Raw genomic sequence first — 27,059 nt, forward strand, 5'->3', positions numbered from 1 at the left:
TTATGAGATGATGTGCAGATGTCAGTTACTAAAACAAATCATGTAAAAATAATAGTACATATCTTTCTGGAAGAAGGAGCGGTATTTAACTCAGTCGTTTAAGTACTCACTTGAGGTGCTTGCGTAGCAGGATCAAACCACCTCAGTGGATCCATTCAGCTGAGGGGGGGGGGGGGTCTTGTTGCAACCAATGAACCACAACCGTGGCATGTGTTTTCCTGTTTGTAGGAAAGTGCATATAAAAGATCCCTTACTGCATTAGCAAAAATGTAGCGGGTTTCCTCTGATAACTACATGTCAAAAGTATCATATGTTTGACACCCAATAGCCTATGATTAATTAATCAACGAGCTCTAGTGGTCTCGCTAAACAAAACAAACTATTTCTGGAAGAAGCTGAGAAAACAAATAGTAAATGATTTATTTTTTTTAATTTAGTCAGATAAAAATCTGTTGAAGAACATAAACAAAGAACAGTGGTTTTTCAAAACTTGTCTCACTGTATCTTCCAATTTACATTTAAACTACGGCTGTTTGATTATTCGACACTTGATTGAGAGACAAAGAGGAAACCCACAGCTAACATACAGGCCATTTCTACCGACGTGAATCCGAACTTTCCTTTCAAACGGACAACACATACCATGACCTTTGTAGGAAGTTGTGGGACACTGTTGCAACACTCCAGCACAAAAATACACATCGGCTATTGGGTGTCTAAGAAAGATACGTACATGGATATTATTATTTCCTTTAAAATACCCAGCACAAAAATACACATCGGCTATTGGGTGTCTAACAAAGATACGTACATGAATATTATTATTTTCTTTAAAATACCCAGCACAAAAATACACATCGGCTATTGGGTGTCTAATAAAGATACGTACATTAATATTATTATTTTCTTTAAAATACCCAGCACTAAAATACACATCGGCTATTGGGTGTCTAATAAAGATACGTACATTAATATTATTATTTTCTTTAAAATACCCAGCACAAAAATACACATCGGCTATTGGGTGTCTAATAAAGATACGTACATTAATATTATTTTTGTTTTAAACATTTGTTTCATGTACTTAGCATTGCTAGGCACCCAAAAGCCGATGTGTATTTTTTTGTGCTAGGGTGTGGTTAAGCATTCATTCAGTCTGTGGTGAAACCAGAGTCCATTGACGTCAATCGATCCTGCAACCCAGTGCACCCCAGGCGAGCGCTCTGCCATTGAGCTCAACATCACCTCTAGACACTGGTATGGAATTGTGGTGGGCGGATCAGGTATACTGGTTTATTCTCTATCCTCTGTATAAACCTTTGGCGACCTGTTAGCTAAAGGATGCATTACACTGTCCGATTGTTTGAACTGAGTTAGTTTGTAAAGCCAAACCATCATCAAAAACATCACCAAATATAGAAATCCTTCGAACAGGTAAGTCAGACCTGGAAACAAGGATACTGTCGCGCTATAGATATTAGTGAATATTATTGACCCGAGAAGTTTGGAAGCTGTCTCTCCACTTGAGAGTAAGGAAAACGCTTTGCCTTGTTCGTCGTCTTGCACGTGTTTGCTCGTAAATGAACGTATAACTGGTGTCAACATCCCTGCCAATCCTCCTATGGCCATACTCGTGTACATCATCCATGTTTTTGTACAGAATCCCGCCCAGAACGACCTAATCAGCTTGAAGAAAATCGCTATCATCAAAAGCGTGACGTCTGAAAAATGTAACACATTTGATAGGAGAGGTAACAACAGGAGGAGAACGGCTCCCATGACACAGTAATCCAGAGCGAGTAGATATCCGTACCAGGACTCTGGCCAAAACAGAGGACTTCTCTGTACAAAAAGCACCGTCACGTCAGCATCGCCTATCCTGCATATTTGATTGATGAGTGCAGAAATGAAAAGAATGACAATAATCGATCTGAAGTTATTCTTTCGTTCCTTTGACAGAACCGTCAGTGACTGCATTAATCCAGACAAACTAAACAATGTGCATTTGAGGTCGGAGTCAGACTCCGTTTTACTTGTCTGTCCGGGAACGACCTCTTGTATCCAGAACAGAGTTATGAAAACAGTTAAAGCGTGAACAGCCGACCCAGCACACAGAGCTACTTCGAGGCTGGTTGTGTCCTCGAGAATGCTAGCGAGGAGAGAACCCGCAAACATACCGATATACTGCATTGACATCAGTCGGCCCATCTTGTGAGTTCTTTGATCATCGTCAGTGATGTCAGAAACATAACTCTGTACCGCCATGGGCAACAGAGACGCCTTTCCGAACATTCCTTGGATTGCAGCTCCCACCAGAATGAGAGGAAGGGTGTGTTCTTTATACTTGAATGTAATTAAGAACACCACGACGGAAAGAACACCACCGACTCCGGGAATAGCCATGGAGATTTTCCGACCGTTTCTGTCGCTCCACGCACCACAGAGAAGTGCCAGCAAGACCGCGGGCACGGTCATCAGGATCCTGTAGTACATGATATACCTGGCGGCCGTGCTCTGGACGTCGTCCTGGACACTGTAGACGTCGTTGGTGGAGGTGCACATCAGCGTGTTGCCACTGGACATGTCTCGACACACGGCCTGCACTATGTAAGGTCGTATTATCGCGTCCAACATCGACTCTCCTGTTTTAGAGAGAAATAAAACCATTTCAGCCATGTCTGAAAAAACATCGAATGTTTTTGTTGTTGTTTTTTTTTCAATTTTTTTTATTTATTATAATTTTTTTATGATTGTTTAGTTGTACAGACGAGCACTGCATACAGCAACAATCTTGTAATATTCCCTCTGAACACCTGGTTTGTAAAGGTATACTGACAGCTGTCACTGGTAAAACAGGAATAAATGTACATGTACCTCTGATAATAGCGCATTCTACATGAGTGGCCGTTAAATACAATTTATCGTACAACTAGTTGTTTTAAAACGTATTTAAATAGCGAGTTGGCAAGTTGGACACGCCTTTTAACTGAATAAAGCTATATTAAACAAAAATTAAACGTCTTTTCCAAGTAAAACCTATTTTCGGCCTAAGTCCTTATAGGTTAACTTATACGTCGCAGCTTGATCGATTCGACTGTGTTTTGTGTGGCATTTGTAGTGACCACAAATGTCGCAAAATCGACAATTTCACTGCAACATATGTCTAAATCATTGGCAAATGTCACATGATCCACAATCCATGATTGCCGCAAATGTCACGACAAACATAATACATCAACCACCAATGTCATTATTAACATAAGCGGGTTTTTTATTGTAATTTTTGTTCTTTTTTGTCCTTCTGGATAGATACTCATAGATCAAATATAATATCGTTTGTTGAACAGGATCGCAGGATCAATCCCCACAATTACCTCACCTAAAATTGATGGCTATCAGCACCAGCTTGGTGGTCTGAATCTGTGGTATTAAATCGATGTTACACTGTTATTCTTTTATTGACCGTAAGCTTAACAGCTGGGTTCAGCAATACATACATTACATCATGGTGAACAAATGACAAAAAGTAAAACAAACTACACAAATATTAGGAGAATGCAAACAATATAAGTTGATTTAAATAGAAGTATTTCTCAGATTTGTGGCACTGTATAAAATATTTCCAAAAGTTCGTAACTGCTTAGTGTTGTTAATTTTAAACATTTTAATAAGTTTAAATATTGAAGGGTTTTTCCAATAATAAGGTTTGATATATTGTTTTCTTAGATCGTTATATAATGGGCAAACCAGTATAAAATAAAATTCATCTTCAATTTCATCAACACAAGCAAAACATGTTCTTTTAGAACGGTCATTGTTGAATGAAATCACTCGCATACCAAAACCATTGCTTAACATGTACGGTGGAACCTCTAAACAGGCCACATCCATCTATAACGGACACGTCACACGGTACATGAAACAATGCTTGTATTTTAATTTGTATATAGAGACCACCTATTCATAAAGGTAACATGTTGTAGGTTATTTGGATGGCAGTTACATGCATATTTTATGGACTGTATACAATGTCGTATGAGCAGTGATGTTATAATAGTGGGGAACTGGACGCAGCTTAGCGCAAGAGTGTGGAATGATCGTGTGTGCTATCCTGTATGTTTCCATAAATGAGCCCGTGCTACTGTTCGGTACAGTAACATGTTTGAGACTAAGGTTATCCATCTACATGGGAACGAAAAAGTAAAGATGAAGTTAACCTTGATAAAAGCACGTCTGATCCTGGTACAACTGCAGAGTTAAAAAAACACCGGAGTTAAATTCTTCACGGTGTAGACTTAAACTGGGTTGAACATACAAATAGAGAATAATACATGAGTGGCCGTTTGATACCATTTATCTCACAATGAGTTGTTTAAAATGTATCTAACGTGCAAAAGCAAGTTTGATACATTTTTAAACAATTGTGAGATAAATGGTATCTAACGGACATGAATGTATTATTCTGTTTCTTACATATCCTCAAAAACCAGGTTTTAAGAAACTTTTAACATCTTTTTCGACTAAAAGATATTTACAACCCTTTGCATTTGTAGCTGACTTACACGTCACAGACACATGACTGTCAGGTTAACTATACATCACAGTGTAATCGATTTCCATTGTGTTGTTTATCATTGGATATATGAGATTGGTGACCTGGTCAGCCAGTCATATACTGACACACATTGAAAACGCAAAAACAACTTTTCATTGCAAATAACGACAAACTATTAATGAATTGATGGATAATGTAATATGACATTAATTACTGGTATTCATGAGATACATGCATGGCCAGTTATCATCAGTAATCGAGTTGCATTCGTAATTGAAAAGTTCAACACACACACACACACACACACACACACACACACACACCCTCCATATCAAGGTCAGTATCTGGTGTGTCCACCATTAGCCCGTGAGCATGCGTGAAGACGACAGGGAAAGGATTGGCACAAACATCTCAAATAAGCCACAGGAATGTTCCTCCACTCCTCCTGCAACGCCTGTGCAAGCTCAGCGACGTTACGCGGTGGTGGCTGCCGGTGACGTACACGACGTCCTAACTACTCCCACGTTTTCAATTGGGTTCAAATCCGGTGAAACGGCGGGCCAGTTCATAACGGTGATAACGGCTTGATGCAGGAATGCCTGGATAATTCTTGCAGTATGTGGATGGACATTGTCTTGTTGAAACAGAAGGGGACCTCCTGGTCTTCGGTGACGGCGCAAAAGTGGCTGGATAACTGGTCTTAGAATAATGTCAACATAACGCTAGGCTGTAAGGGCATCGTGGACAATGATGAGATCACTCCTGAAATCACAGTTGATTCCCCCCCCCCCCATATCATCAGACAACCGCCGCCAAACCGATCACGTTACCTCACACTTCCGTCAGCGTACCGTTTATGGAGTCTCCTGTACACATGTGCTCTTCCATCGGCAAAGGAGACAGAGAAACGGGACTCATCTGAGAAAACAATGCTTCGGTAACAGGCTGGTGGATGATTACCATTCTGGAGAGCAAGCTGTAGTCTCGCAGCACGATGTTACCGTTGTACGGGCGTTTGCATCCGAGTCCAGCCGTTCTGAGTCGACGGATGACCGTCATCGGATGGATATGCCTTCCATGATGTCCTATCGTGTTGCTTGCTGTCATCGTCGCAGTTCTCAACCGGTTACGGAGGTGGCGTCGTCGAATCTGCCGATCTTGGCGTGGGGTCGTAGACCAGGTCGAGGTCGATCACGGACACTCCCAGTCTGTTGATGACGTTAGACAATATGACACCGTTATGTGACTTTTATGTGTCCACATACTGGCATTTCACATGCATTGCATACAGCATGATTGAGCATGTAGTGAACGCATTTCACACCATTGTGTGTGTTTCTGCTACTGTATGTGTAACGAGAACAAAACCAGGATTAAAACCCAGACAAAAGTACCAATCAATGGCTTCCTCTCATAAATTGTTATTTTAAGTCCAATAAATATATTTTTCATTATTCACAACAAAATATTGAAAAATATCTGTTTTGCGTTTCCATTGTGTGTCAGTATATGTTTTGAAATTGTTAACACACGTACGTGTGTAATAAAGTGCTTGTTATCATAAATAACGCCTGAGGTGTTCTCGGTCAACGGGTCTGTAAGAAACACTTGCGGTCTAAGATCAGGCCTGAAGCATTTGCGGTCTAAGATCTCGCCTGAGGTGTTTGCGGTCTAGGGTCTCGCCTGAGGTGCTTGTGGTCTAGGATCTCGCCTGAGGTGCTTGTGGTCTAGGATCTCGCCTGAGGTGCTTGTGGTCTAAAATCTCGCCTGAGGTGTTTGCGGTCTTTGATCTCGCCTGAGGTGTTTGCGGTCTAGGATCTCGCCTGAGGTGCTTGTGGTCTAGGATCTCGCCTGAGGTGTTTGCGGTCTAGGATCTCGCCTGAGGTGCTTGTGGTCTAAGATCTCGCCTGAGGTGTTTGCGGCCTTGGGTCTCACCTGAGGTGTTTGCGGTCTAGGATTTCGCCTGAGGTGTTTGCGGTCTAGGATCTCGCCTGAGGTGCTTGTGGCCTAGGATCTCGCCTGAGGTGCTTGTGGTCTAAAATCTCGCCTGAGGTGTTTGCGGTCTAGGATCTCGCCTGAGGTGCTTGTGGCCTAAGATCTCGCCTGAGATGTTTGCGGCCTAGTGTTTCACCTGAGGTGTTTGCGGTCTAGGATCTCACCTGAGGTGTTTGCGGTCTAGGATCTCACCTGAGATGCTTGTGGCTTAGGATCTCAACTGAGGTGTTTACGGCCTAGGATCTCACCACCTCAGTAGACCTATTCTATGAATGTTTTTTCCCCCATCCCAGCCAGTGCCCCATGAGTGGTATATCAAGGGCCATGGTATATACTGTCCTGTCTGTGAGAAAAGGATCATTTGTTGCTAGTGGAAAAATGTATCAGGAATCCTCTAAGACTGTCAAAAATTAACAAATGTTTGACATCCAATAGCCGATGATGAATAAATCGATGTGCTCTAGAGGTGTCGTTAAACAAAACAAAATTTTAAATGTTACAATGACAGGAAAAGTTATGTTAGGCTCACCAAGTAGATTATACATACATGTACACAAGAACAGTTTACTAAACTTCTTTAGTTGGAGATAAACAAACTTATAAAAACAAATAATAAAGCTTTTTCATTTTAGAGAATTTATTTAGTAAATATGTAATATGTCTGAATCCTTAATTTTGAAGCGAGTTGTGAGACCAAGTGTGCAGCTACTATAAGATATGTACGACTGACAGTCTTTTTAACAAGCAACATCTTCGAGTTTGAAATGTCAGTATTAGTTCAGTGGAACCCCTCAAAACCCGACCCTCTGTAAGCCGGAATTCCCTCAAAACCGGACCCTCTGTATGCTGGAATTCCCACAAAACCAAACGTTTTTCACAAACAATTTTTAAATATCAGTATAGAACAAAACCTCTCTAAACGGAGCACCCCATAAAATCATGTAGGTGTCCATTTAGAGGAGTTTCAATGTATACGTGTAAATACAATGTTTTTAGTCATCCCAGTGTTTGTAGTAGCCCAAACATGACTTTATCACACAAACTAATATAAGAAATAAGATATATTGGAAATGAAATGAAGTTTGAGTACAATATTAGAACAATCAAAAACATGTTGAATATACTGATACTGTATACAAGAAAATGTATTTATCGATAATGTGTAATTTTAGTCATAAAAAAAATGCTTTTAAAGGCATATTGTTACAGACCACTGACCCATTTAATGGTCTAACAGGGTATTACCTGAACAAAAATAATTTGATTTGTCCCTAAATGTACTTTATTCAACCATCTTCATAGCTACCATACTCCATTGACATTTTGTAAAAATAGTTAAATTATGGCAATGGTCCATAATTCAAAAACTAAAATTGCCGAGAGGGATGACATGGATTTCACTCCATCATGGTTCAGTTAAGGTGATGAGATAGCTAGATTTGGTTTCCAACAATTAATGTAACTTTTTTATTTATTATCCATTTTTAGAGAAATAAGGTCCTTAAATCCGTGACAGTATGCCTTTAATCGGGTGGGAGGACATAGCCCAGTGGTAAAGTGCTCACTCGATGCCGGTTAGTGGGATCACTGGGCTGTTTTAATCAAGCCAGACCACCACGACTGGTACATCAAAGGCCGTGGTATGTGCTATCTTGTATTTGAGATGGTGTGTATAAAAGATCCCTTGCTACTAATGAAAAAATTTAGCAGGTTTCCTCTCTAAGACTATAGGTTAAAATTACTCACCTAGCAGGAGAGTGACTGCTCACCTAGCAGGAGAGTGATTGCTAACATAACAGGAGAGTGACTGCTCACCTAGCAGGAGAGTGACTGCTCACCTAGCAGGAGTGACTGCTTACCTAGGAGAGTGACTGCTCACCTAGCATGAGAGTGACTGCTCACCTAGCAGGAGAGTGACCGCTTACCTAGCATGAGAGTGACCGCTTACCCAGCAGGAGAGTGACTGCTCACCTAGCAGGAGAGTGACTGCTCACCTAGCAGGAGTGACTGCTAACCTAGCAGGAGAGTGACTGCTCACCTAGCAGGAGAGTGACTGCTCACCTAGCAGGAGTGACTGCTTACCTAGGAGAGTGACTGCTCACCTAGCATGAGAGTGACTGCTCACCTAGCAGGAGAGTGACTGCTTACCTAGCAGGAGAGTGACTGCTTACCTAGCAGGAGAGTGACTGCTCACCTAGCAGGAGAGTGACTGCTCACCTAGCAGGAGAGTGACTGTTTACCTAGCAGGAGAGTGACTGCTTACCTAGCAGGAGAGTGACTGCTCACCTAGCAGGAGAGTGACTGCTTACCTAGCAGGAGAGTGACTGCTCACTTAACAGGAGAGTGACTGCTTACCTAGCAGGAGAGTGACTGCTCCATTAGCAGGAGAGTGACTGCTCACCTAGCAGGAGAGTGACTGCTCCATTAGCAGGAGAGTGACTGCTCACCTAGCAGGAGAGTGACTGCTCACCTAGCAGGAGAGTGACTGCTCACGTAGCAGGAGAGTGATTGCTAACGTAGCCGGAGAGTGACTGCTCACCTAGAAGGAGAGTGACTGCTTACCTAGCAGGAGAGTGACTGCTCACCTAGCAGGAGAGTGACTGCTCACCTAGCAGGAGAGTGACTGCTCAACTAGCAGGAGAGTGACTGCTCACCTAGCAGGAGAGTGACTGCTCACCTAGCAGGAGAGTGACTGCTCACCTAGCAGGAGTGACTGCTCACCTAGCAGGAGAGTGACTGCTCACCTAGCAGGAGAGTGACTGTTCAACTAGCAGGAGAGTGACTGCTCACCTAGCAGGAGAGTGACTGCTCACCTAGCAGGAGAGTGACTGCTCACCTAGCATGAGAGTGACTGCTCACCTAGCAGGAGAGTGTCCACTTACCTAGCAGGAGAGTGACTACTCACCTAGCAGGAGAGTGACTGCTCACCTAGCAGGAGAGTGACCGCTCACCTAGAATGAGAGTGATTGCTCACCTAGCAGGAGAGTGACCGCTCACCTAGCAGGAGAGTGATCGCTCACGTAGCAGGAGAGTGACTGCTCACCTAGCAGGAGAGTGATCGCTCACCTAGCATGAGAGTGACTGCTCACCTAGCAGGAGAGTGACTGCTCACCTAGCAGGAGTGACCGCTCACCTAGCAGGAGTGACCGCTCACCTAGCAGGAGAGTGACTGCTCCATTAGCAGGAGAGTGATTGCTCACATAGCAGGAGAATGATTGCTCACATAGCAGGAGAAAGATCGTTGCCTTGAATTTTCTCATGGCGAAGACTGTATACTTTTCACAGGACAAAGATGGTTTAGTTTCGGTCACAGTTCATGGAATTTATACTTGTACATTCGTTATTCACTTACATCAATAAACAAGTACAAAACATTGACATTATAATAAATTATTTATTACAAAAAGAGATTTAGATTACACCAAAGTCAAGATGATAAACAATAAATGCTGTGGCCAACATAAATATGCTGCAATTAAGTACAAACATATTGGCCTCAAAGCATTTTACTTCCAGCCACTGAAATGTGAAGCTCTAGTTTGATACAACAAGCATTCTGAGAGTACTGCTAAAGCAATGTATGTCCCTTACCGGCCCAAACTAAGTTTCTTATCTACTAAATTCAAGGGCCATAACTCTGTGGGAAAATGGGTAATTCGCCATGATCTGCAACAGTACATGGTAAAGGTATACAAAAAATTTCAGCTCAATATCTTGAAACATTGCAACAACAAAAAAGAGGTCTGGATAACACATTTTTTTTATTTCCTAAGTTCAAGAACCATAACTCTAAAACAAAAGGGTAAAACTTGTTCTGAAACGGATCATGATAAAGATATGAAAAAAATTTCAGCTCAATATTCTTTGGGGCTATATGCGTAGGCGGTTCGGCCTTAGGTTTTGTGTAGGGCCGGCCTCCCCTTCCTCCCGACCCTCACCTGGTCACACCAATGTTTAAAATATGATTGGCAGCCCCTTTTCTCTTAACCTCCCATGGGCTTAATGAATATTGTTTAAGAATTATTATTAATTTTAGACCAGCCCATCTAAATTTGCGACGAAAATATATTATATTAATAATTTATATAGGTTAGGATATTTTTCTTTAAGGGCGCAGCCAAAACTTTTTAACCCCAATTCTCAACTTTTTATATTTTTGGCGTTAATATTCAAAATTTCCCCTATTTGTTAGCTTACCCCTGTCCTGAGTCAGACCCCCAATCCTATCGGAGGCCGGAATCGGGATAGGCGTGTTCGAAACTCTAGTGGTATATGGACACGTTAAACCAGTTACTAAGCTAAATACCTAAGTCATTGAAAAAATCTGTCCAGGAAACTAAATTTGTGTCCTAAGTTCAAGGGGCATAACTCTGTCACAAATGGGTAAATCGCCATGAAAGTCAAACTTGATCTGTAACAGTACATGATAAAGCTATACACCAAATTTCAGCTCAATATCTTGAGACATTGTGGGTAAAAAACCATCTGGAAATCTATATGTGGGACAGACAGACAGACAGACTGAAGGATGATGATAAAACCTGTAGTCTCCTCCAGTTGGACCAGTAGTGGACTAATAATCTGAAATGCATTTGTGGATATCTTTAATGCTTCAAAAAGACCTCACTGTTCTCAGAAGAGACACAAAAATGTATGTCTAAACTAGTGAGATCTAAAACCATGATAATATGTTCACAGATGGGGGATCGTATAAATTAATCATCAAATCTGATCAAACATAAATCTGTTTTATAGTAGTTATTTTGTTGATGGCTAAGGCAGGGCTTCTGGGCTATGGTAGCCCCACTCCCATGGCTAGAAATAGTCAATTGGGCTAGTAAATAACTACTATTGTCTTGCCCGACAGATAGTGAAAAAAGAGAGGTCAAATGTTGCAATTAAAGTCTATTTTGTTTATATGAATATCGTACCTCCACCCCAACCCTCCAATGTTAGTGTTTTTATGCTCTATCTTCTTCTTTAGGTGATATATCTCATTATTATTATTATTATTTAGTAAAACTGTATTAACTAAAAGTAAAGTAGGGCTAGTGAATTTTTAATCATGGCTTGTAAATTTTAAAAACCATTGATCCCTTGACTAGTGGATTTTATAAACATTTTAGAAGTCCTGGCTAAGTTACTAAGTCATCAGTCACCATCATGCAATATGGATCCATGGGGAGGATGCTCTCGGTGTGCACCCCTTCCTTGAACTTCCACATACCCTGACATCAGTCACCATCATGCTATATGGATCCATGGGGAGGATGCTCTCCGTGTGCACCCCTTCCTTGAACTTCCACATACCCTGACATCAGTCACCATCATGCTATATGGATCCACGGGGAGGATGCTCTCGGTGTGCACCCCTTCCTTGAACTTCCACATACCCTGACATCAGTCACCATCATGCTATATGGATCCACGGGGAGGATGCTCTCGGTGTGCACCCCTTCCTTGAACGTCCACATACCCTGACATCAGTCACCATCATGCAATATGGATCCACGGGGAGGATGCTCTCGGTGTGTGCACCCCTTCCTTGAACTTCCACATACCCTGTCATCAGTCACCATCATGCTATATGGATCCACGGGGAGGATGCTCTCGGTGTGCACCCCTTCCTTGAACGTCCACATACCCTGACATCAGTCACCATCATGCTATATGGATCCACGGGGAGGATGCTCTCGGTGTGCACCCCTTCCTTGAACGTCCACATACCCTGACATCAGTCACCATCATGCTATATGGATCCATGGGGAGGATGCTCTCCGTGTGCACCCCTTCCTTGAACTTCCACATACCCTGACATCAGTCACCATCATGCTATATGGATCCACGGGGAGGATGCTCTCCGTGTGCACCCCTTCCTTGAACTTCCACATACCCTGACATCAGTCACCATCATGATATATGGATCCATGGGGAGGATGCTCTCCGTGTGCACCCCTTCCTTGAACTTCCACATACCCTGACATCAGTCACCATCATGCAATATGGATCCACGGGGAGGATGCTCTCCGTGTGCACCCCTTCCTTGAACTTCCACATACCCTGACATCAGTCACCATCATGCTATATGGATCCATGGGGAGGATGCTCTCCGTGTGCACCCCTTCCTTGAACTTCCACATACCCTGACATCAGTCACCATCATGCTATATGGATCCATGGGGAGGATGCTCTCCGTGTGCACCCCTTCCTTGAACTTCCACATACCCTGACATCAGTCACCATCATGCTATATGGATCCACGGGGAGGATGCTCTCCGTGTGCACCCCTTCCTTGAACTTCCACATACCCTGACATCAGTCACCATCATGCTATATGGATCCATGGGGAGGATGCTCTCCGTGTGCACCCCTTCCTTGAACTTCCACATACCCTGACATCAGTCACCATCATGCAATATGGATCCACGGGGAGGATGCTCTCCGTGTGCACCCCTTCCTTGAACTTCCACATACCCTGACATCAGTCACCATCATGCTATATGGATCCACGGGGAGGATGCTCTCAGTGTGCACCCCTTCCTTGAACTTCCACATACCCTGACATCAGTCACCATCATGCTATATGGATCCACGGGGAGGATGCTCTCCGTGTGCACCCCTTCCTTGAACTTCCACATACCCTGACATCAGTCACCATCATGCTATATGGATCCATGGGGAGGATGCTCTCCGTGTGCACCCCTTCCTTGAACTTCCACATACCCTGACATCAGTCACCATCATGCTATATGGATCCACGGGGAGGATGCTCTCCGTGTGCACCCCTTCCTTGAACTTCCACATACCCTGACATCAGTCACCATCATGCTATATGGATCCATGGGGAGGATGCTCTCCGTGTGCACCCCTTCCTTGAACTTCCACATACCCTGACATCAGTCACCATCATGCAATATGGATCCACGGGGAGGATGCTCTCCGTGTGCACCCCTTGACCTTGAACTTCCACATACCCTGACATCAGTCACCATCATGCTATATGGATCCATGGGGAGGATGCTCTCCGTGTGCACCCCTTCCTTGAACTTCCACATACCCTGACATCAGTCACCATCATGCAATATGGATCCACGGGGAGGATGCTCTCCGTGTGCACCCCTTCCTTGAACTTCCACATACCCTGACATCAGTCACCATCATGCTATATGGATCCACGGGGAGGATGCTCTCAGTGTGCACCCCTTCCTTGAACTTCCACATACCCTGACATCAGTCACCATCATGCTATATGGATCCACGGGGAGGATGCTCTCAGTGTGCACCCCTTCCTTGAACTTCCACATACCCTGACATCAGTCACCATCATGCTATATGGATCCATGGGGAGGATGCTCTCCGTGTGCACCCCTTCCTTGAACTTCCACATACCCTGACATCAGTCACCATCATGCTATATGGATCCACGGGGAGGATGCTCTCCGTGTGCACCCCTTCCTTGAACTTCCACATACCCTGACATCAGTCACCATCATGCTATATGGATCCACGGGGAGGATGCTCTCGGTGTGTGCACCCCATCATGCTATATGGATCCACGGGGAGGATGCTCTCGGTGTGTGCACCCCATCATGCTATATGGATCCACGGGGAGGATGCTCTCGGTGTGTGCACCCCATCATGCTATATGGATCCACGGGGAGGATGCTCTCGGTGTGTGCACCCCATCATGCTATATGGATCCACGGGGAGGATGCTCTCGGTGTGTGCACCCCATCATGCTATATGGATCCACGGGGAGGATGCTCTCCGTGTGCACCCCTTCCTTGAACTTCCACATACCCTGACATCAGTCACCATCATGCTATATGGATCCACGGGGAGGATGCTCTCGGTGTGCACCCCTTCCTTGAACTTCCACATACTCTGACAATGCAGTGTTTACCAGATAACCTGAATTTACAGACTGTTTTTGTTTTATACGCATGTAGCTAAACACACTAGTCTCGTATAGACTGAATGTGGCACATGGCATGTGGTCTAGAAACCACCACCCCTGAAATACATTAGTTTCAACGAGAGCGCCTAGACTTGATGTGTGCGATGTGCGCATCTGCAAAATGTATGCAGTCCACCTGAACGCAGTTGGTGTGTATGCCCTAAATGCAAGCCACAGAAGCACTGGAAGAAACAATCAGACCACACACGCACACACACCTCATCCAGTTTATAAGATAAACAGTCTTCCGTAAATTGAACCCAATGAATTTATTTTTTATTTTTTATTTTTTAAATTTTGAAAGGGGTATATTATGTATGTATGTACATGTGTACATGTAATATGATGGTGGCCCTCTGTGTGTTTCAAGGCCTGCAGTCCTTTTCAAAGTTGGTGGGTGGAGGCCACTGTCAGTACAATGGAACGAGGGTGGAATATTGATGACCCAAAGGGGGTTTGGAGACATGCTTCCCTGAGAAAATGTTGAGGTGCTGAAAATGCACAATAATAGAAGGAAGGAAATGTTTTATTTAACGACGCAGTTAACACATTATTTTATTTATGGTTATATGGTGTCGGACTTAATATGGTTAAGGACCACACAGACAGAGAGGAAACACGCTGTCGCCACTTCATGGGCTTTCGATTAGCAGCAAGGGATCTTTTATATGCGCCATCCCACAGACAGGATAGTACATATTACGGCCTTTGATATATCAGTCATGGTGCACTGGCTAAAACAAGAAATAGCCCAATGGGCCCACCAGTGGGGATCGATACCAGACTGACTGTGCATCGAAGGGGCGCTTTACCACTGGGCTACATCCCTCGCCCCACAATAATAGAGGAAAGTGGATAATCTAGCCAAATATTTTTACGTAATGTTCAATTTCAATTATCAAAAATGAAAAACATGCAATAGCAAAAAATAAGCAGGGATGTTTAAAAACTAGGTCACATCGCTTTACGGTTATCTTTACAATGAAGTAAAGTTAAAACCAGACCAAACCAAATATCAGGAGTTTTCATTTCCAATAAACGCCATTTCTGTTTATAAAGTTGTTGAAAACCTGCATCTTTAAATAGCTTTTTCAGCTGAAAGGAAAACTAACAATGAGTGAATGAACTCCCATGAACCGTGAGGTACTTGGTGCGATTTTCACTGTGTACATACTAGAAATGCTGTCGACTAACAACACATATGACTAAGAGTTATCCTTTTCAAATAAAGCTTGGAACGTTGGCTTTCAACTTATTTCCGTGCTTATATTTGATTACGGTTTAAGTACTTTATCTTGGGCATACACCTTAGCCAAGAAAGTGAGTTAGTGGTTAATGACCAGACACGGTGGAAGCAAGTAGACATTTGGGGGGGGGGGGCCTGAGATCGAGGGCATAAATCAAAGTTTCTAGGGGTTCAAGGGTATGATAAAAATTTGAAAACTAGATGTCCTGAAATGCAATCTTCTGCATTATACAAGTAAAATGCATCTCTGCCTTAAGATTTACTACCAATAATATTTTGGATTGAGAATTATTGGGGAGTCTAGAGCCCCTCCTAGCCCCCCCCCCCCCCCCCCCCCTCCTGCCTGATGAGAAAAAGTTGGTGTAGTAGCCTACGTGCACCCAATGCGTGATTAAAACTTGTTCTGGGTGCAGGGGTGGATACAGTTCAAATTGCCTTCTACAGCAGTGTATCCAGGGAGGGATGCAATGTTTAAAAAGGACATCGACAATAATCAAAAGTACACTAACATGCATTTCATCCCCCAAAACACTGGATTGTTCAGGGCAATTTAAAATTCAAGGGTGGGTGCACACCGGGCACCCTCCCCTTGGATCTGCACCTGTACCAGGATGCGAACTCAGTACCCACCAGCCTTAACTCTGATGGTTAAATCACTTACACCTAGAGCTGGGTGGAATACTGCATATACCGTTCGGTATCAGTATCGTGTCAATATCAATTTACTGTCCCAAGAAAATCTCAAAATTATTATTTAGATGAAATTAGTCGGTGGGACTTAACTTGGACATGCATTTAAATCTGAGTATAATGAAAATACCGCTCATTATCATTATCGGTATTAGTATTGTATCAATACCGAATACTGTACTGATACAGAGGTAAATCACCCCAAAAATATTGATACCGAACCTAAAATGTCAATACCACCCAGTTCTACTTACACCACAAAGGCCAGTGATTTAGTTTTGTCACAATATCTTGTTCCATATCTGTAAGACACCTGCAGTCAATTAAAACAGCCATCATCGTGAGTCTTGCATCAACATGTTACTGTGTTTCAAAATTCACGCCTTCACACGCTAGAAATGTTTGAGTTTCTCGACCAGCAACTCCTTCTGTTTGTGGAGTTGTGCGATTTTCACGCTGTTCACTGCCAGTCTGTTTTCCAGAGACTGGAGAAGCGGGCCGCCCATCACCTCCATGATGTGACACTCCGACTTGGTGAACACTGTAAACACAAGTCACAGGTCAAACACAAGTCACAGGTCAAACACAGGTCACAGGTCAAACACAAGTCACATTTCAAACACAAGTCAACATTACACTTATCAGTGCTCCAAATAGTGGCCTGCAAAAAACTAACAGATGTAAACAAAAAACTCATCTTTTTAAGAGACAGATGTATGTTTTGCATCAAGTTCCAAATGTGGAATGTTTATATGTAACAAAGTTTATCTTATCTTCTATTTAGCTGAGGCTGAGCTCATTAAATTTACCAGGGTTCGAAATAGCAGCCTGCGAAAAGTAGTCTTTTTTTTTTTAGACCTAACAGGTGATTAACTAAAATTTGTCTTTTGCAACAGACAGGTGTACATATATGTACGAACATATCATCTTCCATTTAGCTAAGGCTGAGTTTCTGATTCTGTTACATTTTAATTTTATAATGCTCTAAAATACATCTCCTGAAGAGGTCCTAATTTTCTACACACTGTCTCTCCACTCACCATGTGCTGTATTATTCCGAGCAGGCAATATTTCGTTTGGCCTGCTATTTTCAGAAAATTACAGCAGGCCATATTTGACTCAATCCTATGTATTTCGAGCCCTGCTTACAATCTCACCTCACCATATTGAGGCCTCTAAAAAGTGCTAGGATGATAGTTTCATTCATGTGTCATTCACACTAGCCTACAATGGAGACCGGTCAGCATACTGTAATACCATATACGTGTATACCGTTTGGTATTGGTATCATGTCAATTCTGATTTACCGTACAGAGCATATTTCACATACCGAAATTTCAGTATTGAAAATTTTTATCCGCCATTTAGTAAAGCACTAACAATAGAGCTGGGAGGTATTTGGTATATACCGTTCGGTATCGGTATCGTGACAATATCGATTTACCGTACCGAGCAAACCTGAAAATACCGAACTTTTCGGTATTGAAACATAAGTATTCCCGCCATTAAGTAAAACACTAAAAATACATCTGATGACACTACATGTACATTGCCCACAAAATGGCAGATAAGAAGAGTGCGTGGGCACAGTACTACCAAAGAACTGACCGAAAGACATGTATATGCACTTTGTGCAAATGAAAGGTATTGGCCAACCATGACAATACAACAAATTTGAAAAAACACATTCAGTGCCATCACAAGGAAACCTGCAAGGAAACATCGAAACGGCTCGATGAAATAGCGACAGTGTCAAAGAGAAAATAGGTAACAATTATACCATGTACGCGACTGTGTCCAGTAGTATACGCACTGGTTCTGGTTACTAGACAGCAAATAATTACTAAGTATTTGACATTGATTATTGTGGTTCTATTACTTCTGTAGTTTATTTACCTGTAGTGGTTTACCTGTGGGTAAGCAGATGAGCAATGGTTCAAAAGCATTACCTGTTAGAATACCTACCTATCCTAAACCAAAAAGTGGGTTGGATATAAACAAGGAAAAGGCTCTAACTTGGGCATTCGTTTAGAGGTAGGTATACATAAAATACTGCTTGATTAATACCGAATACCGAACCGATACCGAGGTAAATCATCCTCCCAATACCAATACCGAACTTGAAATTCCAATACCGCCAAGCTCTAACTAACAATATATCAGCCAGTGCACCACGACAGTGATATGTGCTATCCTGTTTGTAAGATGGTGCATATAAAAGTTCCCCAGCTACTAATTATAAAAAGCAGCAGGTTTCCTGTCTAAGACTATCTAAGTGTCTGAGTGACATACAAAGTGAGATAGATAACTAGTATATATATAACCAAATCAAATGTAAGAAAATGCACCTTTACTTACCTGATGCATTATGGATCTGAGTGATGAGGTCAAGGCTGTTTTGAGTCGTTTGTTCGTAAGCATCCTCTTCCTCCTGACTAAGAATTCTGGGAAGTTTAATGATGGATTCCAGACATGCCCGGCTAATGGCCGTACTCGGAGCTATGTGAACAGGCACCTCCACTCTCTCATAGCTGAAAAGGAAAACAACATGTAATTGGTTTGTTTAACGACACCACTAGAGCACATCGCTTTATTAATCATCTACCACTGAATGTGAAATATTTGATAACTTGGGCACAAAAGTTAAAGGTTGTTTTCGTTAACGACACCACTAGAGCACAATGATTTATTAATCATTGGCTATTGGATGTCAAACTTTGGTAATTCTGACTTGTAGTCAACAGAGGAAACCTGTTATATTTTTCCTAATGCAGCAAGGGATGTTTTATATGCACTTTTCCACAGACAGGAAAGCACATACCAGTCTGACCATTTGTGGTGCACTGGTTGGAATGAGAAAAACCCCAATCAGTTGAATGGATTCACCGAGGTGGTTCGATCATGCGATGCAAGCACTTCAGGTAAGTACTCAACCGACAAAGCTAAGAAATTTGTTTTGTTTAACGACTCCACTAGAGCACATTGATTAATTAATTAATCATCAGCCTGAGCTATTGGATGTCAAACATTTGGTAATTCAGACATATAGTCTTAGAGAGGAAAGCCACTACATGTTTCCATTAGTTTTTTGTATATGCACCATCCCATAGCCAGGATAGCACATACCATGGCCTTTGATATGCCAGTAGTGGTGCACTGGCTAGAGAGAAATAGCTAAATGGGCCCACCGAAGAGTATTGATCTCAGACCGACTGCTCATCAAGCGAGTGTTTTACCACTGGACTATGTCTCACACACACACCCCACCGACTGAACTAAATCCCACCCCTTGTACTTACTCTGTTGACCCGTAGTGCGAGGTCACCTCCACTGACTGGAAACACGTCAACTGAACTCGGTTTAACTTACTCTGTTGACCCGTAGTGCAAGGTCACCTCCACCAACTGGAAACACGTCAACTGAACTCGGTTTAACTTACTCTGTTGACCCGTAGTGCGAGGTCACCTCCACCGACTGGAAATACGTCAACTGAACTCGGTTTAACTTACTCTGTTGACCCGTAGTGCGAGGTCACCTCCACTGACTGGAAACACGTCAACTGAACTCGGTTTAACTTACTCTGTTGACCCGTAGTGCGAGGTCACCTCCACTGACTGGAAACACGTCAACTGAACTCGGTTTAACTTACTCTGTTGACCCGTAGTGCGAGGTCACCTCCACTGACTGGAAACACGTCAACTGAACTCGGTTTAACTTACTCTGTTGACCCGTAGTGCGAGGTCACTTCCACTGACTGGAAACACGTCAACTGAACTCGGTTTAACTTACTCTGTTGACCCGTAGTGCAAGGTCACCTCCACTGACTGGAAACACGTCAACTGAACTCGGTTTAACTTACTCTGTTGACCCGTAGTGCGAGGTCACCTCCACTGACTGGAAACACGTCAACTGAACTCGGTTTAACTTACTCTGTTGACCCGTAGTGCGAGGTCACTTCCACTGACTGGAAACACGTCAACTGAACTCGGTTTAACTTACTCTGTTGACCCGTAGTGCAAGGTCACCTCCACTGACTGGAAACACGTCAACTGAACTCGGTTTAACTTACTCTGTTGACCCGTAGTGCGAGGTCACCTCCACTGACTGGAAACACGTCAACTGAACTCGGTTTAACTTACTCTGTTGACCCGTAGTGCGAGGTCACCTCCACCGACTGGAAACACGTCAACTGAACTCGGTTTACCTGAACAAACAAACACAAACAAGTCATGAAATTCATACAGACATTACTTTCGTGATTCCAGTCGTTCATGACATTTACATGTCGCGAAAATTATCTATTACAGGGTTTTATTTATAAAATTTTATTAGACACCCATGGCTCTGACGTTTTTGCAATTTTCAGTTTCATTTCAAAAACATCTTCTTAAGCGAAGTTAGAATTTAAGAGAGTAAATAATACTATACATATTTATGTTTATTCAAATTAATACATTTATTTTGCATTACAAAACATTATGAAGGAGGGAAGAGCACTGTGGTGTTTATCAAGTGTTGCATATTATTTTCAAATATATTTTCATATAATAATAATGATAAAAGGAATTATTTATATTCAGATTGGGAATGTTTTACTCCAAAATTGGAAATAAAAAACGACATGGCCATTGGAAAATGGTGGAGGATAGTGGGGAATGGTGGGCAATGGTGGAGAATGGTGGGCAATGGTGGAGAATGGTGGGGAATGGTGGAGAATGGTGAGGTATTGTAGGGAATTGTGGAGAATGGTGGTGAATGGTGGGGAATGGTAGGGAATTGTGGAGAATGGTACTGATTATCGGAGTCTAGAAACATCGCTGATAAAAATCTGTCTAAAAGTGTGTATTTGCTAAAATAAAACATGTTAGTATGTTGGGGGTTTTTATTATTTGAAGTTTTTCATTTTCATTTTTGGTCACATTTTTACAATATATATATTTTTTATACATACATACACAGATCAAAATTAGTTAATACATTACATTAGTGTATAAATTAAAATAACAAACCTCTTGCCAACACGTCATTGAACCTCACTCGGTACTAAACACTCAAAATTTCTTATACATGTATATATGGTAATAAAATGTTAGTATGTTAATCTGATTTACAGTACTCTGGTTTACAGTAGTCTAATGTGGAAACTGTGTGATTTCTCTACAAGTAGCATGTGTTATTTTTAAAGAATTACTCTGTTTAACTTTGAGAACTAACCTTTGTGTTTTTGTCTTCGTTAAAGACAGAGAAAATCAGCCCGATAAAGCCGGTATCCATCATCTGATACATGGCCTGCGTTCGGACATCTGAAAAACAAGGGGGCAAGGTTTAGTTGTCGGTTCACTGTTCACTTGCCCGATAAAGCCGGTATCCATCATCTGATACATGGCCTGCGTTCGGACATCTGAAAAACAAGGGGGCAAGGTTTAGTTGTCAGTTCAGTGCTCACTCGCCCGATAAAGCCGGTATCCATCATCTGATACATGGCCTGCGTTCGGACATCTGAAAAACAAGGGGGCAAGGTTTAGTTGTCCGTTCAGTGCTCACTTGCCCGATAAAGCCGGTATCCATCATCTGATACATGGCCTGCGTTCGGACATCTGAAAAACAAGGGGGCAAGGTTTAGTTGTCGGTTCGGTGCTCACTTGAAGTGTTTGCATTGCAGGATCAAACCACTTGGAGGATTCATTTAGTTGATTGGGTTTTTTCTCATTCCAACCAGTGCACCACAACTGGACAAAGGCTGTGGTATGTGCTTTACTGTTTGTGGGAAAGTGCATATAAAAGATCCCTTGATGCATTAGGAAAAATCAGAATTACCAAATGTTTGACATGCAATAGACGATGATTAATTATTCAATGCGCTCAAGTGGTGTCGTTTTACAGTGTTTTTAAACGATATGTGTCAACACATTTTAAACCACAGCTATTTGGTGTGTACAGCCCTAGAGATCTAGAGATAACTAGTGAATGATAGGCCAGGTCCCCTGCAACTACCCACGGCAATCGGCAATGCCGTGGAGATTGCTGTGGAGTTTTTAATTTTCCAATGCACTTTTTTGCCTTGGGCTAAATTCAGGGTGTTTTTCAATGGACATTTTCTTAATTGCAGGGGTTGGGCCTTGTATCGGTTACTTCTTGGTGTTTTCAAGTAACAATCAAGTTTTTGTTCACAATTTTCTCAAGCGAGGAAGATTATTGTAACAAATAATACCAAAATTAAAAAAGCATTCTAAAAGTACTTCTAAAGCAATACACGTTCCCAAATGGGCCCACACAAAATTTAAAGTCCATAAGTTTAAGGGCCACAACCCTGTGAAATGTGGATAAATTCTATCTTTGACAGTTATAGCCCGTGAATACATTTCCATGAAAGTCAAACTTGATCTGGCATACTGGCCTCGGTGGAAGGAAGCATATGTTTTATTTAATGACGCACTCAACACATTTTTATTTACAGTTATATGGTATCAGACATATGATTAAGGACCACACAGATATTGAGAGAGGAAACCTGCGGTCACCATTTCATGGGCTATTCTTTTTGATTAGCATCAAGGGATCTTTTATATGCACCATCCTACAGACAGGATAGTACATACCACAGCCTTTGTTACACCAGTTGTGGAGCACTGGCTGGAACGAGAAATAGCCCAATGCGTGCACCGATGGGGATCGATCCTAAGGTCTTGGTGGTGTCATGGTTAAGCCATCGGACATAATGCTGGTAGGTACTGAGTTTATAGCCCGGTACGGACTCCCACCCAGAGTGAGTTTTAATGACTCAATGGGTAGGTGTAAGACCACTACACCCTCTTCTCTCTCACTAACCACTAACCCACTGTCCTGGACAGACAGCCCAGATAGCTGAAGTGTGTGCCCATGACAGCATGGTTGATCCTTAATTGGATATAAGCACGAAAATAAGTTGAAATGAAATGATCTGGCCACAACTGTCAAATGGGTAAATCTCCATTAAAGTCAAACTTGATATAAAGCTATAAAAATTTCATCTCAGTATCTTGAGGCATTGTAAAAAGAATTCCATAAAACTATATTTGGTCCAGACAGACATCCAAACAGACAGGATGGAGACAAAACTGGTTTCGACCAGTAAGGGACTAACAACATGTATTTAATTACTTTTATCACATTTCTTATATGCATGTACTTTCCGACACCATATTAATTAACATCTTGCAGGATTTCATCTCGTGGAGATTACATGGGTTCTATTAAATATCCCTCACACTGAAATGTATTGACCGAAACTAGATTAGTAATTGAACTGTTTACGACTGCGGAGTTCCTCTCTCATTATCTGTGTGATGCTTAACCATATGCCAGACACCATATACTGTAGCTATATAACTAAAATGTGTTGAGTGCGTTGTTAAATAAAACATTCCTTCCTTCCTTCCTTCCTTTTAGAAGTGCCTGGCATGGTGGAGCAGGGGGTGCTCCGGACGCTCTAGCCCTCCCTCTCCCCAAATAATTCTGAATCAAAAATATTATTGGTAGTAAATCTTAATGCAGATGATTTTACTTACAAGTAGAAAGCAGGAAAAATGTATGGCAGAACATACCCTCGAACCCCGTAGACATTTTTTTGTGCCCTCAATCTCAGCCCCCCTACCCCCCCCCCCCCCCCCCCGTGTCTACTTGCTTCCACCGTGTAAACCATCTTACCAACGTGTGAGGGCCACACAGTGATGTGAGGGTGAGAGTGATACCATCCCAGCACCCGCATCGGCCGCTGCAGCTGATGAGCCAGTTGCTGAAACAAACAACTTTCTAGTCTTAGTAATGTCTCATTTCAATTGTCTACAATGGTTCTAATAGTGAAAACAACATTCAAGTTTCAACCAGTGAAAATGGACACCAAGTTTGGTTAATCTACAAACGTGTAACACACATGGATAAAGATACAATAGAGTGAAATGTGGATTTTGTCAAAGAAATGAGGAAACAGCCTTAAAAAACAGACTACAGGTCTTCTCTATAATCGTTACTTCTCAGAGATATGTGCATTTTTAAAAATATGAAAAATGCATTTTGTGCTATTACTAACTAGTATTAGAAACAGCAGAATGACCAGAAACACTTCGAATGTACAGGAATTAATATTCTCCCATCCCTAGCTATACAAGACAGACCCATTCCATGACATCAACCCATATGAAATATCGTTGGTAATATATATGACATCATATTTAATGCAAGTTAGTTAGTTTTATATTGATATTTTGTTATTAAAACCTTCATTTTAAAAGCTATCTTGTAGAGTTAAATTATATTTAACACATGAAACAACACAGCAAATATGATAGTGTACTTTATTTATGATAAAATGGTCAAATAAAGAAGTTACTTTTTCAGCCATCTTTGTCTGTAAAATAATGGTTTCTTTATCAAATGGATGGGGGGGGGAAAAAAAGACTCCACCGTATGAGTTCATGTGGGATAGAACAAGTACACTCTTGGTGGTGAAAATTTTTACCCTGGGACTCGGCAAGCCTCTTCCCGTGTCGAACTTTCCAACATCTTGGGTGTACTTTTTCTATCCCACATGACCACATATGACAGAGTCTATTAATCTAAACAAATGAACTTTCACTGTTGCATAGAAACTGCTACTACAAACACCTCAGCTTTGGTGGAAGCATCCGACAGCTGTTCCGGGGAAATTTCCACCCGATCCGCTTGCTTGTCCGACCGTCGGAGAATAATCACAGCAGAAATCCTCGACACTCTCTTCTCATCCACCTGAAACAACAGACCTCATTACTGAATATCACACGTATTACATTAATTACAAGTCCTGCAATTATGAAACATTGATGGCAAAAAACATGCCATTGAAAAAAACAACCCTGAATAATCCATTGCAATTTTTTTTTTTAAATGCTGTGGAGAACTAAGGTCGACGACAGTCACTTTTCGCACACTGGTTTTGGGTTCGTACACAATAAATATAGCATATCTTACGGTAATTTCACTTGAAATCCATATTTCCTAAAAGGTACAATTTTTTAATCACAAGATTTTCTTCAAACACATTCAGATGCATTAGTAATGTTCAAATAAAAAAATGTCAATAGCAAGTGACCTCTGTTAAATTTCTATAACAAGCGGACGACGTTGTTTACAGGTTGTTATTTTTCATAATTCTGGACAAAATATTAATTTTACGTTTCAAAAGATGAAAGAAATAAAAAGTACCTTTTGTCAAATATATCATATCAAAAAATTACCGTTGGATATGTTTTATTTACAGTGTACAAAGCCAAAACAAGGGTGCGAAAAGTGACTGTCGCGCAGCAATCACTACGGCATTGTGGATTGCGACGGGCAGGGGTTGAATTATAACATCAACTACATGTACAGACATACACATAACATAAAAAGGTAGGACTTTCCTTTGGCACTGTCACATATAAAGAACATTATAAATACTTATTATAAACAGAGTTAGGGTTAGGGTTAGTGACAGTGCCAAAAGAAAGTCCTTCCCATAAAAATCACACGTTTATTTTTGAATGTTTCGCTAAAAGCGTTTTCTGCAGAAAAAAAGAACAACATTTTGCTGTTTTTTAACGTTTTGTATCTCAGTAGCATCACCTCTCCAATCAACAATCCCATCACTTCTTCTCGCTCTGTGGACAGGGCGTGAGTTAGACACACGAGGTACGCGTCTGCTTCCAGGTGGACGCTCGCAACCGACATTCTGGTAACTACGAAATTCCGCAAACTACATTGACAAGTAGGATCTAGGCTACGTCGTTTCAATAGGGTACCATTTTAGGAAATGTACTTACTCTATCAGAGTTATCTACCCTAGGTGATATTTGTCTAACTTCCGGGCTGTGTTTGAGCGAATTTTTCCGGTTGTCCAAGAATTCCGGTAACCAAAAACGTTAATCGGGGTTTAATGTGGAGCAGTACAGTGTTCATATTTATTCGTAATAGGCTATATTTACGACAATCTCTGAATAAATCATATTCATTGTACGCATCAGTATAGTATGCCCGTTACGGTGTTGACGGGGTATAAACATACAGAGGCGGATCCAGATGGGGACCAGGGTGACGCGCACCCACCCAAATTTTTCAAGTGCCCTCAAAATTTTCAAGTGCCCTTTTTGTTTGTATAAAAATTGTGTTGCACCTAAGCATTTTTATCTGCATGAAGTTCAGTTGTGTGTGTATGCGCAAGCTTGCAGATGTGTGTCTGTGTTACTGAGTCTCTCCACATTGCCTAACGCGAGTAATTAGCGCCTTAAAGAGGCTTGATCAACGTTGCATAGTGACAGCCTAATAGTTTTTGCTTTTAAATTGTATAGATTTTCAAAATTAGTAATGAACAATAGGCTCTCTAATTTTTTATGTATGTCTGCCCTACCTAGACGGCTGTCTCTAGAATAGTGCCCTTTACAGCTATAATTCACAAATTCACCTTTATATCTAGCCCGAGTACTCTGACTGTAAGAGAGCTAGACGGACATTTGGACATAAACACGCTCTCATTACAGTCAGAGACCAGCCTATGTCTTTTTTTAGCAATTCCTGACTACCAAACGGTAGGCAACGAGTCCCTCTCTAATATAACAATCCTATGG

The 27,059-nt window shown here is 41.8% G+C and overlaps 2 protein-coding genes and 1 long non-coding RNA gene across 3 annotated transcripts; all 3 read right to left on the reverse strand.

The window, feature by feature from the left end:
• Positions 1-1,101: 1,101 nt before the first annotated feature.
• On the reverse strand, positions 1,102-2,966 carry LOC121367982 (proton-coupled folate transporter-like). The gene has a single exon (XM_041492461.1). It carries the CDS (start codon positions 2,674-2,676, stop codon positions 1,294-1,296), a length of 1,383 nt encoding a protein of 460 aa, XP_041348395.1. The 5' UTR covers positions 2,677-2,966; the 3' UTR covers positions 1,102-1,293.
• A 7,581-nt stretch (positions 2,967-10,547) lies between these two features.
• On the reverse strand, positions 10,548-15,133 carry LOC121374598. Its single transcript, XR_005958242.1, has 3 exons — positions 14,366-15,133; positions 14,038-14,329; positions 10,548-13,501 (listed from the first exon to the last, which is right to left on the reverse strand). It is a non-coding gene; the product is annotated as an uncharacterized LOC121374598 (long non-coding RNA).
• A 948-nt stretch (positions 15,134-16,081) lies between these two features.
• On the reverse strand, positions 16,082-26,233 carry LOC121367989 (lys-63-specific deubiquitinase BRCC36-like). Its single transcript, XM_041492474.1, has 7 exons — positions 26,062-26,233; positions 25,087-25,206; positions 24,130-24,217; positions 21,658-21,746; positions 20,583-20,647; positions 18,802-18,974; positions 16,082-16,984 (listed from the first exon to the last, which is right to left on the reverse strand). Exons 1-7 carry the CDS (start codon positions 26,164-26,166, stop codon positions 16,836-16,838), a joined length of 789 nt encoding a protein of 262 aa, XP_041348408.1. The 5' UTR covers positions 26,167-26,233; the 3' UTR covers positions 16,082-16,835.
• Between the last annotated feature and the right edge of the window lie 826 nt (positions 26,234-27,059).

The sequence above is a fragment of the Gigantopelta aegis genome, chromosome 1, assembly GCF_016097555.1.
Source record: "Gigantopelta aegis isolate Gae_Host chromosome 1, Gae_host_genome, whole genome shotgun sequence".
In the NCBI taxonomy this organism is placed as follows: Eukaryota; Metazoa; Mollusca; class Gastropoda; order Neomphalida; family Peltospiridae; genus Gigantopelta; species Gigantopelta aegis.

Bases quoted from the DNA above. Each gene is read 5' to 3' on its own strand.
- LOC121367982 (XM_041492461.1), bottom strand. From the start codon at position 2,676: ATGGCTGAAATGGTTTTATTTCTCTCTAAAACAGGAGAGTCGATGTTG.
- LOC121367989 (XM_041492474.1), bottom strand. From the start codon at position 26,166: ATGTCGGTTGCGAGCGTCCACCTGGAAGCAGACGCGTACCTCGTGTGT. The intron at 20,648-21,657 runs GTTAGTTCTCAA...TTGTTTGTTCAG, and splicing joins ACGAAGACAAAAACACAAAG to GTAAACCGAGTTCAGTTGAC. The intron at 18,975-20,582 runs GTAAGTTAAACC...TTTCCTTTTCAG, and splicing joins TCGCACTACGGGTCAACAGA to CTATGAGAGAGTGGAGGTGC.